At 32.0% G+C, this 11,969-nt stretch overlaps 1 protein-coding gene across 1 annotated transcript; it reads left to right on the top strand.

Moving 5' to 3' along the window:
* The first annotated feature begins 211 nt into the window (after positions 1–211).
* On the top strand, positions 212–8,611 carry LOC140750493 (uncharacterized). The gene is made up of 3 exons (XM_073084066.1): positions 212–2,170; positions 2,260–3,129; positions 3,220–8,611. The coding sequence occupies exons 2-3, from the start codon at positions 2,924–2,926 to the stop codon at positions 6,899–6,901; spliced, it is 3,888 nt and encodes a 1,295-aa protein (XP_072940167.1). The 5' UTR covers positions 212–2,170; positions 2,260–2,923; the 3' UTR covers positions 6,902–8,611.
* The last annotated feature ends 3,358 nt before the right edge of the window (positions 8,612–11,969 follow it).

The raw sequence follows: 11,969 nt of genomic DNA, 5'->3' as shown, positions 1-11,969 counted from the left end.
GACGTAAACTTGCGTGACGGATATCTTTCTGTGGAGTGCGTAGTCTTGATAAGTAGTAGGGATTCACCGGTTCTGGGGCACCGATTTTCCCCCTCCCCTCTCTATTCACCGGTTGTGGGGCACCGACTTTCCCCCCTCGCTTCCCCGTCCCCCCGCTGCCCTGTTTGCCACGATCGAGGGGCGAGCCCGGCTAAAAAAAAAAAAAAAAAAAAAAAAGTTTGGTGTCAAAATGGGGGTTTCCGACCACGCCCGATCGATTGCACGCATTTATTTTACGCTATCTCCTTTGCTTACGAAGTTAGCTTTTATGAATAACGACCTCTAATTCATTATCTAATCACCTCCTTATCTCATTAAGCTCGCTATGTCCATATAACAATACGGACCTTACTTATCTAATCACCACTCGCTGTCCTCACAACATAATAGGGTCATTATCACTGTGTCGTTAATGATGGGGGTATGCGCATGGTAATGCAATAAAAAAAACTTCGTATTGACATTGTTTATTATTTCCAAAACAACCTTTTGAACAATTGCGATACTACAATATCGTTTATCAATTTATCCTCACAAAACAGGCTTAAAAAATCTCTGAGTGTATTTCCATAATACATGTAATGCAAGTATGTAAGACTATATTCTCCACAAACTGAAGACCAATCAAGTTGTATTCTATATCTATTAAAATCCCAATGCTTTGCGTTCCTTCTGAAAAAGGCTTTGTGATGGCCTGTTGGTGGTCGGCCATATGAATCAAAATACCCACCGATGCCATTTCTGTCTATGTACATGCCTACCCAGTGAGAGCCTGGTTCACTGTCAGGGTCCAAATTACTTATCAAGTACATTGGAGTCTTAACGTATAGCGGTAATCGGTTTGCTGCATAGACATTGTTTTTCAAGCTACAATGAATTTTACTTAAATGCTTCTGAATCTCGATTGTATCCATTGTGCATGCCTACTTATCGATACCTCTGATAGGTACAATACACTATTTACAAATGCAGAGCAAAATTATCCAAACCTTATATTTAAAGGGACGCAATATGGTTTAACTCGAATGAAAGACTTCAAATAGGTATAATATATTACATTTATTAGGCTTTTACTTACATCTAAGTATATAAATTTATCTTAACTACTGTAGTCGACGGTTACATTTCGGTTCTTATCAATTTCAATAACGTTATCAAACTCTGCATACACTATACAATTAATAGTTTCGGTTAGAGTTGATTCAAACCGAACTTCTACCCTTACACTGCCATGCTTTATAAGATTCCAATGAGTCATGGAATTTGATGACAAATCAGGAGTTAGGTCAAACGCTAATAGGCAGTAACCTTTTGCATATTGCTCCCTAGATATTCCATTACCTTCATTTAGAAAATGTATACCAGTCCCCGAAAATAAAGTGTGATAGGCTGCAGTAAAAATATCATTCTCGAATGATGGTTGCAATGCTTTTGAAGGTATTTGTTGGCCATCAATATATAAACAAAATGTGTTCATAGCATAGTTTTCAAAATTGAATGGATTTTTAGTAAGACTTCCATTGAATGCTGTGTTGTTTACAAATCCAACTATACATCTTTTAGGTACTTGCCCCAGAAAAATGTTGTCAAGAGTCTTTCCCTGAACCCCTGATGGTATAGTTAAAACTTTGACTTCAGCTCGAGTAATAGGATATTTTGCTGTAGTAGAGGCTAAGACTTTTTGATGTGCGAGGAGTACAGTTGGATTTATTCGTGCTCTACGAACAATAAGAGTTGCATCCGTAATGCATACTTTACATTTTATATCACTTCGTAAGTTGGATTTATTCGTGCTCTACGAACAATAAGAGTTGCATCCGTAATGCATAATTCACATTTTAAATAACTCCGGGCACTGATAAGGTACTTATCATAATGAAAGGAAACTTGTTCGTACTTGTTTGTTGGCCCATTAGGATATGGTGAATCAATAGCATTGGAACTTTGACCGATGATAAGGTAATAGGATGTAGTTATCTCGGGTGGTTACAATAACCAAATATATTTAGACGCTGATAAGTGAGTGCTTATAAGCAGGAAGGGAGGAGTATGCTCTCATAGTTCGTTTGGTGAAGTAACAGTGAACAGTTTGGTTTGTGAAGTGTAGTGCATCCAAGTGTCAACAATGGAGGTAAGTAAGTCTTGATAATATTGAATTGATTTGTGTCACTTTCCAATATCATTTCATTTGACACTAACTTTGCCTTTGTGTTGTTTTAGAATATATATGAAGCAAATACATTTAAACAATATTATTGCACGCTATCTGACGAGGAAGACATATCTCAAGAAACAAAGAAATCAAAAATTTTAAAAAGAAATAATTCGAATGATAACTTGGACTCAATATTCGAATTGCCAAAGACAAAAATTAGAAAACTTTCATCAACCGTATCTAGAGCTCAACGAGATGGTGGAACAGTGTATATAACTACTAACAGAGATGATGAAGCACATTCGTCACATTTAATAAAAATAGATATTTATGATTTAAATAAATTATCCAACGTGCCACAGTCTCAACATTGGAAACATGCATCCCTAAGAATCAAATATTACACAGACGAAAACAGTTCAACATATAAAGAAATGAATAATGTTATATACAAAATGTGCACAGATATTTCGAAAACAGAGAGTAGTAAGAAATACTCATTTAACAATAAATAATTAGTTAATGACCTAATCATACTTTTAAAATATTTATTTATGGTATAATAACTATTAAGTGAGGGTTGATTGTCATGCTAATTATTTTGTTTTGATGTATAATTACTTGCTAAGTATATAAGAAGAAAGTGCCATTTTCATATCATTACCAGTTGGTTTACAACTTCATACACGTATAAACGACCTCCTCTGTAACCCTGTTCTACACATCATAATGGATAGTTTCCAAAAAATTTATACAACTGTTTTCGTCGATGAAAGTCAAATTGAAGAAGAACTTGCAAAAGTTTGTGAAGAAATAGAAATTAACAATGAACTCATCGATATATGCAGACAAGTCGAAAGTGCAATCATAAATCAAAGTAGTCAACACGATAAAGAATCGCTTCAGACTTCCTGCTTGCTTGAAAATCCTACTAAGTATGTATATTTTTTTTTTTCTACATGCATTTCTTTCTATATTACATTATTTAAATCTTGAAATATAAATACATTTTTTTTTTTTCATAGTCAACACCAACAAGTCGGAGGTGCAATGAAGAGAAGCAGCTATGACATCGACAGTCCGAAGGCCAAGAGGATAAAAGTTAATGAAGGTGCTTCAACGTCATCTGATATCAACCTCACAGACAATGGAAAGGTTATGTGTGATGTTTGTCAACGACTTGTAAGTAAAAGATATTTTGCCAACCACATAAAAAGTAACATTCACAAAAATAATATTTTTAAATCTCATAGTACTCAAGCTAATGTTTCAGTAATCGAATCAGCTTTCGGTCAGCGAATAATTTCATACAGAATCAAAAGTAAATTAAATGAATCAGTAGATACACTTAAAACGCCCGAATTATTTTTTAATTCAATAAAAGATAATATTTGTTCATTGATCGAAGAGTCCATTAAAATGCACATTTTGTTTAAGATCAATTTTATACTACATGCAAATTTTACACAGCAAACCAAAGATCTTACAAACACATTCGATTTTCAAACATGTAATTATACTGTTTCTCAAGGTGATGACTTAAATATTTTTTTTTCATCATTAATTGAGACGTTATCAAATAAAATCAGTTCATTCGAGAAAAAAGATAGCGGTTGGAGTTTAACGCAAATCAAACATTTAGAAATGAATATAAATAAATTCAACCCACTACGTGGCACTTCGTATATAGACCTACCTCATGACATTAAAGTAAGAAAAGCCGTTATTAATGTGCAAAACGCTGACAATATGTGTTTTAAATGGGCATTGCTTTCCGCCTTATATCCTACTACTAGTAAAAGTAATAGAGTTTCATCGTACAGCATGCATTCAAACAAACTAAACTTCAATGGCATCTCCTTTCCAGTAAAGCTTTCGGATGTACCAAAAATTGAAAAATTGAATAATATAAGTATTAACATATTTGGATTAGAATATAATCGGGAGAAAAAAATTCATGATGTAATTGGACCATTAATAATGACTAAATTTCGTAAAAGTGTACATATTAATTTGTTATACCTTAAGAAAGGTTTAAACGCTCATTTTTGTTATATCAAAAATATGTCGCGATTGGTGAGTAAACAAATTTCTAACCAAGAGCATGCAATTTTCTTATGTGATGGATGTTTATTACATTTTCCAACTCAACAGCGATTAGATGATCATCAGGAAAATGATTGCGCTCATATTAAAACCAATATACCAGATGGTACTAAAACATTGAAAGACTGGTTCGGAAAACCAGCGGCAAATAATAAAATAAAATTTGAGAATTTTAACAACAAACTAAAATTACCCTTTGTTATATATGCTGACTTTGAAGCATTTTTAAAACCAATAAATGTATGTTCTAATGATCCGTCTAGGTCTTACACAGAAAATATTCAAAAGCATGATGTGTATAGTTTCGGTTATTATATAAAATGTTCGTATGATGATACTTTATCAAAATTCGAAACATATAGTGGGCCAGATTGCGCAACAGAGTTTATGAAACGTTTATATGAAGATTTAAAATTAATATGTACAAAAAATATTTTTCAAATGAGGCCTAAGCCTTTATCTAGTGATGATGAAAATAATTTATTATCGGAATCTAAAATTTGTCATGTATGTGAAACGAATTTGAACGAAGATAAACATTTCGATTTTGACTTTCATACTGGCACTATTAGAGGTGTAGTTCATGAAATCTGTTTAAAAAAATTTAAGACTCCGCGTTATATTCCAGTATTCCTACATAATCTGAGTCATTATGATGCACATTTTATTGTTCATGCCCTAAATTTTGTCGATGGAGAAGTAAAAATAATTCCGCAAAATAAAGAGAGGTACATTTCTTTTTCAAAAACATTAACAGTAAATAATAATCAGATAAGTCTAAGATTTGTAGATTCATATAAATTTTTATCTTGCAGTCTAGATCAATTAGCTAAAAATCTTAGTGATGAACAATTTCATGATTTAAAAAGAAACTTCCCTTGCAATGACGACTTTACCAAATTAAGGAGAAAAGGAATTTATCCCTACGAATTCATGACTTCTTATGATTCATTAAAACTCAAGTCACTTCCAACTCAAAGTGAGTTCTATAGCTCGTTAACAGATTCAAATGTCTCCGATGATGATTATAATCGTGCAAATGAAATTTGGAAACATTTTCGTTGTCAAAATATGTTAGATTACTCAAACTTATATCTTAAAACTGATGTATTGCTCTTGACTGACGTTTTTGAAAACTTCAGAGAGCTTTGTATTAAGACTTATGGGTTAGATCCCGCTCACTACTACACTGCTCCAGGGTTAAGTTGGGATGCAATGTTGAAGTATACAAAAATTGAATTAGATCTATTGATGGATTACGAACAAATAGCATTTTTTAAGGCCGGTATCAGAGGTGGTGTATCTCAATGCAGCAATCGTTATGCAAAAGCAAACAATCAATTCATGGAAGATTACGATAAAAATGAACCTCAATCATATTTAATATACTTGGATGCTAATAATTTGTATGGTTGGGCTATGTCTCAATATCTACCCACTGGAGACTTTGAATGGGTAAACCCTGAAACAAACTTTAATGTATCCGATACATCAAATATTGGTTACGTTTTGGAAGTTGATTTAAAATATCCTGATGATCTCCACGACTTGCATTCTGACTTACCACTATGTCCTGAAAATATATGCATTGGTAATTCAAAAGATATAAAATTAATTTCAAATCTAAACGATAAAATTAAATATAAAATACATTACAAAAACCTTAAACAATGTCTTAGTATGGGAATGAAGGTAACTAAAATACACAGGATACTAAAGTTTAAACAAAGTCCTTGGTTAGAGAAATATATAGATTTAAACACAAACATGCGAACATTAGCAAAGTCTGTTTTTGAAAAAGATTTCTATAAATTAATGAATAATTCAGTATTTGGAAAAACTATGGAGAATATAGAAAAAAGAGTAAATGTTAAGTTGTTAACACATTGGGAAAATAGAGGTAAAATTTTAGGTGTCAACGACTACATTGCAAGGCCAGATTTTAAAAATTTAAGTATATTCACATCAGACCTAGTGGCAGTACAAATGCTAAAGTGTAAACTTAATTATAATAAACCAATATATTTAGGATTTTGTATTTTAGATATTTCAAAGACCCTTATGTATGAATTCCATTACAACTACATGATTCCTAAGTTTCAAAACAAAAATAAATTATTGTATACGGATACAGACAGTTTAATTTACCAAATATTTACAAACAACTTTTATGAAGATATAAAACCTGACCTTAAGATGCATTTCGATTCTTCTGATTATCCATCTGACAATATTTATGGGTATCCACAAGTTAACAAAAAGAAAATAGGTTTTTTCAAAGACGAAAATAATGGAAAAATATTTAGAGAATTTGTGGGTCTAAGATCTAAAATGTATGCAATAGATGTTGAAAACAAATTTGTTGCAAAGGCTAAAGGCGTTAATAAAAGTGTTACAAAAAATATGCAAATGCATAACTATAAGGCATGTCTTTTCGAGAAAAATATTCAATTCGGAGCAATGTTAAGATTTAAATCAATCAAACATAAAATTTATACACAAAAAATAAATAAAAAATGTTTATCATACAGCGACACTAAGAGGCATATTTTGCCTAATGGTATTGACACATTAGCTTGGGGTCATTACAAACTTAGATAACAACGGTGAAATATTGGTTTACTTGCAAATATGTTTAATGTAATTCTTTGAACTATATATTATCTTAATTGTGTTTATAAATGTGTATGTCTAGTTTATAATTGTTAGTTTGGTAATGTATTTCAATGTTTGTTCCTGTAAACCATTTCATGTATGTGTTCTAGTTTTAAGACAAATTATACTTGATTATTATAAATGTATATTGTTCATTAAATTATCTTCATTGTTAAATAAAACGTTGTGCAGTCAACTTGTTTTAAAAATGTTTCATTTCATTCATCCCTTTACTGCAATAGTTGCTGGTCCAAGTGGATGTGGAAAGTCACAATTCGTTACAAACTTCTTGAAATATGTAAAAGATATTTGTAGTACAAGTTTCGATCAAGTTACATGGTGTTTTGATGAAATGCAACCTTTATACAACTTGAAACTTGTTAATTACCATCAAGGTATGCCAGATCTTAGTATGTTTGATGGGAAAGGTCCCCAGCTTGTTATCATCGATGATCTTATGAGAGAATCGGATGGCCGCATCGTTGACATTTTTACAAAAGGAAGTCATCATAGAAATTTGAGTGTGTTTTATATAACTCAAAATTTGTTTCATCAAGGTAGAGGTCAGAGGGACATTTCCTTAAACTCGAGTTATATAATATATTTTAAAAATCCACGTGATAAAACACAGATTCGACACTTAGCGAGACAAGTATCACCTGAAAATACTAAATTCATGGAAGATTCTTATAAAGATGCAACGACAGAACCTCATGGATATTTAATGATAGATTTAAAACAAAATACTAGTGATATATGTAGATTAAAAACAAAAATATTCCCTTCTGACTGTTACTGTACTGTATACTTACCTACAAAGGGGTTTAAATATGCAAAGCAACAAGAAATTTCCGTCATTTATTAATAATGTCTCGAACCTTGAAGACACATAAAAAGTTTTTAGAAGCTCTTCATATTCTTAAACCAAAATACCAAAAAGCACTCTTAAAATCCTGCAACGAACAAGAGATAAATTGTATTTGTGAATGTATCTATAACGTTTTACAAGGTAAAGTACAACTCCCAGAAAATGAGAAGAATAAATTAAAGAAATACAAACACTTACTTCGACAACTGGTGCGTAAAACTACAAACAAAGTCCGTAAAAATATTATAATTCAAAAAGGGGGATCATTTTTACCAATAATATTAGGTTCAGTTCTGAGTGCACTAGTAAATACCCTAACATGAACATGGAACACGCTAAGAAAATGTTACTTATAGATCCAGGTATAATAGAAAAAATTAATCAACAAACAATGTTAGACAGTCCCATGTCTAGACTGGATGCCGAAATGCAAAATATATTAAAAAGTAATATTGAAGATAGAGAAAAGTGTATTCTCTATTTACAAATTTTACAAAGGTACCTACACCATACTCAAGAAGACCGAAAACCTTATGAGTTACCTATTGTTACTAATTTTTCTGATGTTAATACTGGTGATACAGATAATATCAAAATGAAAATTGATAATAATAAACTGGAATTAGATACGAATAATAAATTTAATTTAAAGAAAGATTTTAGTGATATAAAACTACAGGAAGAAGCTAAGACTAATATAGTTGCTGAACAGACTCCAAAGCGAACAACAGTTGATATAAATGAACACGAAAAGGTTAACTCACCAATGTATACACCGAAACAAATATTGAGAGTGATACCTAAAACATATTTAAAGAAAGGTGAGCTGTTGCTAGGTTTCTTGTCTGATCACAAGGATAAAATTAATTGGGATGGCGAGGGTACTGTATTCATAGACAAAGTTAAAATTCCTGGAAGTAACATCATAGACTTGGTGAGTGATTTTATTAGACCAAGTAGAAAAATTGATCCAGTAGGATGGCAACAATTTGCAACTTTATTGAAAGATATTAATACACCAGTTACCTACCTCGGTAATACTAAAAGAACTGGCTTTATAACTCAGCTATTATTAGATGAGCATAAGAACTTTACACCACAAAAAGATCCGAATTCAACACCAACTAGTACTGAAAGAGAAAAAGTAAAACCCAAGAAAAAATTAGTCTGGGAGAAATGGAGCCCTTATTAGAAATAAATAGTATTTATTATAACCCTTCTCATCCTGCTGCATTCGGTAGTATTAATAAATTAGCAAAAGCTATGAAAGGTAAAATGAAAAGAGAAGATGTAAAAGATTGGCTACGCTCACAAGAAACATACACATTACATAAACCTGTGACAAGAAGGTTTTCCCGCAACAAATACATACTGTCAAATTTCAATATTCTTTGGCAAGCGGATTTAAGTGATTTGAGAACATATTCTAAGTACAATGATGGATTTAACTTTATTCTTTGTGTAATTGATGTATTTAGCAAATATGCATTTGTAAGAGCTATGAAAAATAAAAATTCATTTAATATTAAAGAATGTTTTGAAAGTATTTTCATTGAAGCTAATGCAACACCCATACATATTCAGTCTGATAAGGGTACAGAATTTATTTCCAAAGATGTGCAAAGTTATTTAAAAAGTAAAAATATAAATTACTATACTACTAATAATCCCGATATTAAAGCAAGTATTGTTGAAAGATTTCAAAGAACCCTGAAAATGAAGATGTGGCGTTATTTTACACACAATAATACTTATAAATATATTGATGTTTTACAAGACTTGGTATATGCATATAATCATAGTTATCATTCAAGTATTAAAATGTGCCCCTGTGATGTTAACTCACGTAATATTATGACTGTATGGAATAATTTATATGATAGAGATAAGAAACAAACAGAAGCAACAACACAATTACCTAACTTCCACATCGGTGACTATGTAAGAATAACCAAGTATAAGCATATATTTCAAAAAGGATATGAATCTAATTGGAGTGATGAAATATTTATTATATCCTCAATTATAGATCGGTCTCCATGGGTTGTATACACTTTGAAAGACTTACAAAATGAAACAATAAGTGGGACTTTCTATGAAAAGGAGTTACAAAAGGTATCTTATAATCCTACCTCAAGTTATAAAATAGATAAAATAATCAGTACGCGATATTCTGGTGTCAGAAAGCAAGTGTTGGTGAAGTGGAAAGGTTATCCAGATAAATTTAATAGTTGGGTGTTGGCCTCTGAATTAGAAAAAATATGATGAAAGAAAGTTTCTATTTAACATTGCTAAGTAACAGTTCTATGGAGTACTTTCCTGATAACAAAACAACGAAGTTTTCAACAAAATTACCAAAATCCTTAACGCTAGATGGGGAATGGTCAGTTGGAGTTGCCGAATTTCAATATCCATGTACCATGTTTACTGTACAAGAACATGAAAATATTATATATATTACAAAATCCATGACCATGCCAGGCGATCAAATACCATCCTTAGTATATTACAAGACTCATATTCCAGCGACGAATTATGACAACATAGATCATATTTTGGTAGCTTTAAATAATACAAAGGAAAATATAAAATTTCGTTATGATGAAGTATCAAAATTAGTTTGTGTTTCTGTTACCGATAAATCAATAAGATCAGTGAAGCTATCTCCTAAGCTGTCGTTTCAACTTGGGTTTGAACCTGACAGGAATCTCATTGAAAGAAACACAGGAAAGTGTCCTGCAAATTTACATTTAGGTCTACCATCACAATTATTTGTATATTGCGATATAGTTGAACCACAGATAGTAGGTGACGTCATGACTCCTTTACTAAGAATTATACCATTAGATCCAATGAAATATATTTATGGGGCGAATAAAATGCATGTTTTTTCACCTCCTCACTATTTACCAATCATGCGACGAGAATTTGACACTATTGAAATAGATATAAGGTCAACCACTGGTCAAAAGATACCATTTCAATTTGGAACTGTGTGTATCAAACTTCACTTTAAAAAACACAACAATGTTTTCTCATAATAATAATAATAATAATATGACTTGCCCCTACGAACATTATTATTCCCATCAAGCTGGTTCTGGTATTGGAGTAATATATAAAGGAGCCGCGTTTCAACGTGGTCATGGCATTGGCAGTTTTTTAGGAGGCTTGTTTAGATCAGTTTTACCTTTGCTTTCAAGGGGTGCTAGAGTTATAGGAAAAGAAGCACTAGGCGCTGGAGTTGGTATTTTGTCGGACTTAGTGAATGCACGACCCATGGAGGATTCAATAAAATCTCGCCTCAAGGACGCTAGTTCCAATTTAAAACGAAAAGTTGATGAAAAAATTGATAGAATAAACATGTCTGGATCGGGGTATATAACGAAGAGAAAGCGTCTTTCCTCACTCAGTGCACGCTCAGCTGCTAAAGTGAAAGCTATTAAAAAATTGGCAGTTTCTCGTGCCAACATAAAAGATATTTTTTCATAACTAATAAATTTAAGGAATTATGTCTTTCTTACATAGTCATTCTTGTGAATGTATAAAGTCTGAACTAGATTTATTTGCATTGCCATCAACACAAACAAGTATTGAAAATGGTATTTGGATTCATTACAAACCAATTTCGTCTCTTGCTGATGATGGACCAATAGAATTTCAAGTACCAGGATCTGGTGACGATTACCTAGATTTATCGCATACGTTAATACATATTAAAGCAAAGATAGTTAACCTAGATTCATCAAAAGTGAGCACACCCACAGTAATAGCACCAATAAATAACTGGTTACACTCACTATTCAGCCAGTTAGATGTATATTTAAATCAAAAACTTGTGTCACCACCTAATAATACATATGCTTACCGTGCTTATTTGGAAACTCTGCTGAACTACTCTCCTGCCGCAAAGAAATCTCATTTGACTTGTGGTCTTTGGTATGAAGATGCAGCTGGACAAATGAACTCAACAGACAACACAAATCCTGGATTTCTGAAACGACAAAAACTAGCATCTGAAAGTAAAGAAATAGAAATGATTGGACATCTACATGGTGATATATTTAACCAAGAAAAGTTTTTAATTAATGGGGTTCAAATGAGTGTCAAATTAATTCGCTCAAGAGAATCGTTTAATCTGATGGG

The sequence above is a fragment of the Epargyreus clarus genome, unplaced genomic scaffold, assembly GCF_041222505.1.
Source record: "Epargyreus clarus isolate Ecla_fem2 unplaced genomic scaffold, WU_Ecla_fem_2.2 ptg000019l, whole genome shotgun sequence".
NCBI classification, from domain to species: domain Eukaryota; kingdom Metazoa; phylum Arthropoda; class Insecta; order Lepidoptera; family Hesperiidae; genus Epargyreus; species Epargyreus clarus.
Note: the sequence above shows the minus strand (reverse complement) of the source record. Positions and strands in the feature narration are given on the sequence as shown.

Bases quoted from the DNA above. Each gene is read 5' to 3' on its own strand.
- LOC140750493 (XM_073084066.1), top strand. From the start codon at position 2,924: ATGGATAGTTTCCAAAAAATTTATACAACTGTTTTCGTCGATGAAAGT. The intron at 3,130-3,219 runs GTATGTATATTT...TTTTTTTCATAG, and splicing joins TTGCTTGAAAATCCTACTAA to TCAACACCAACAAGTCGGAG.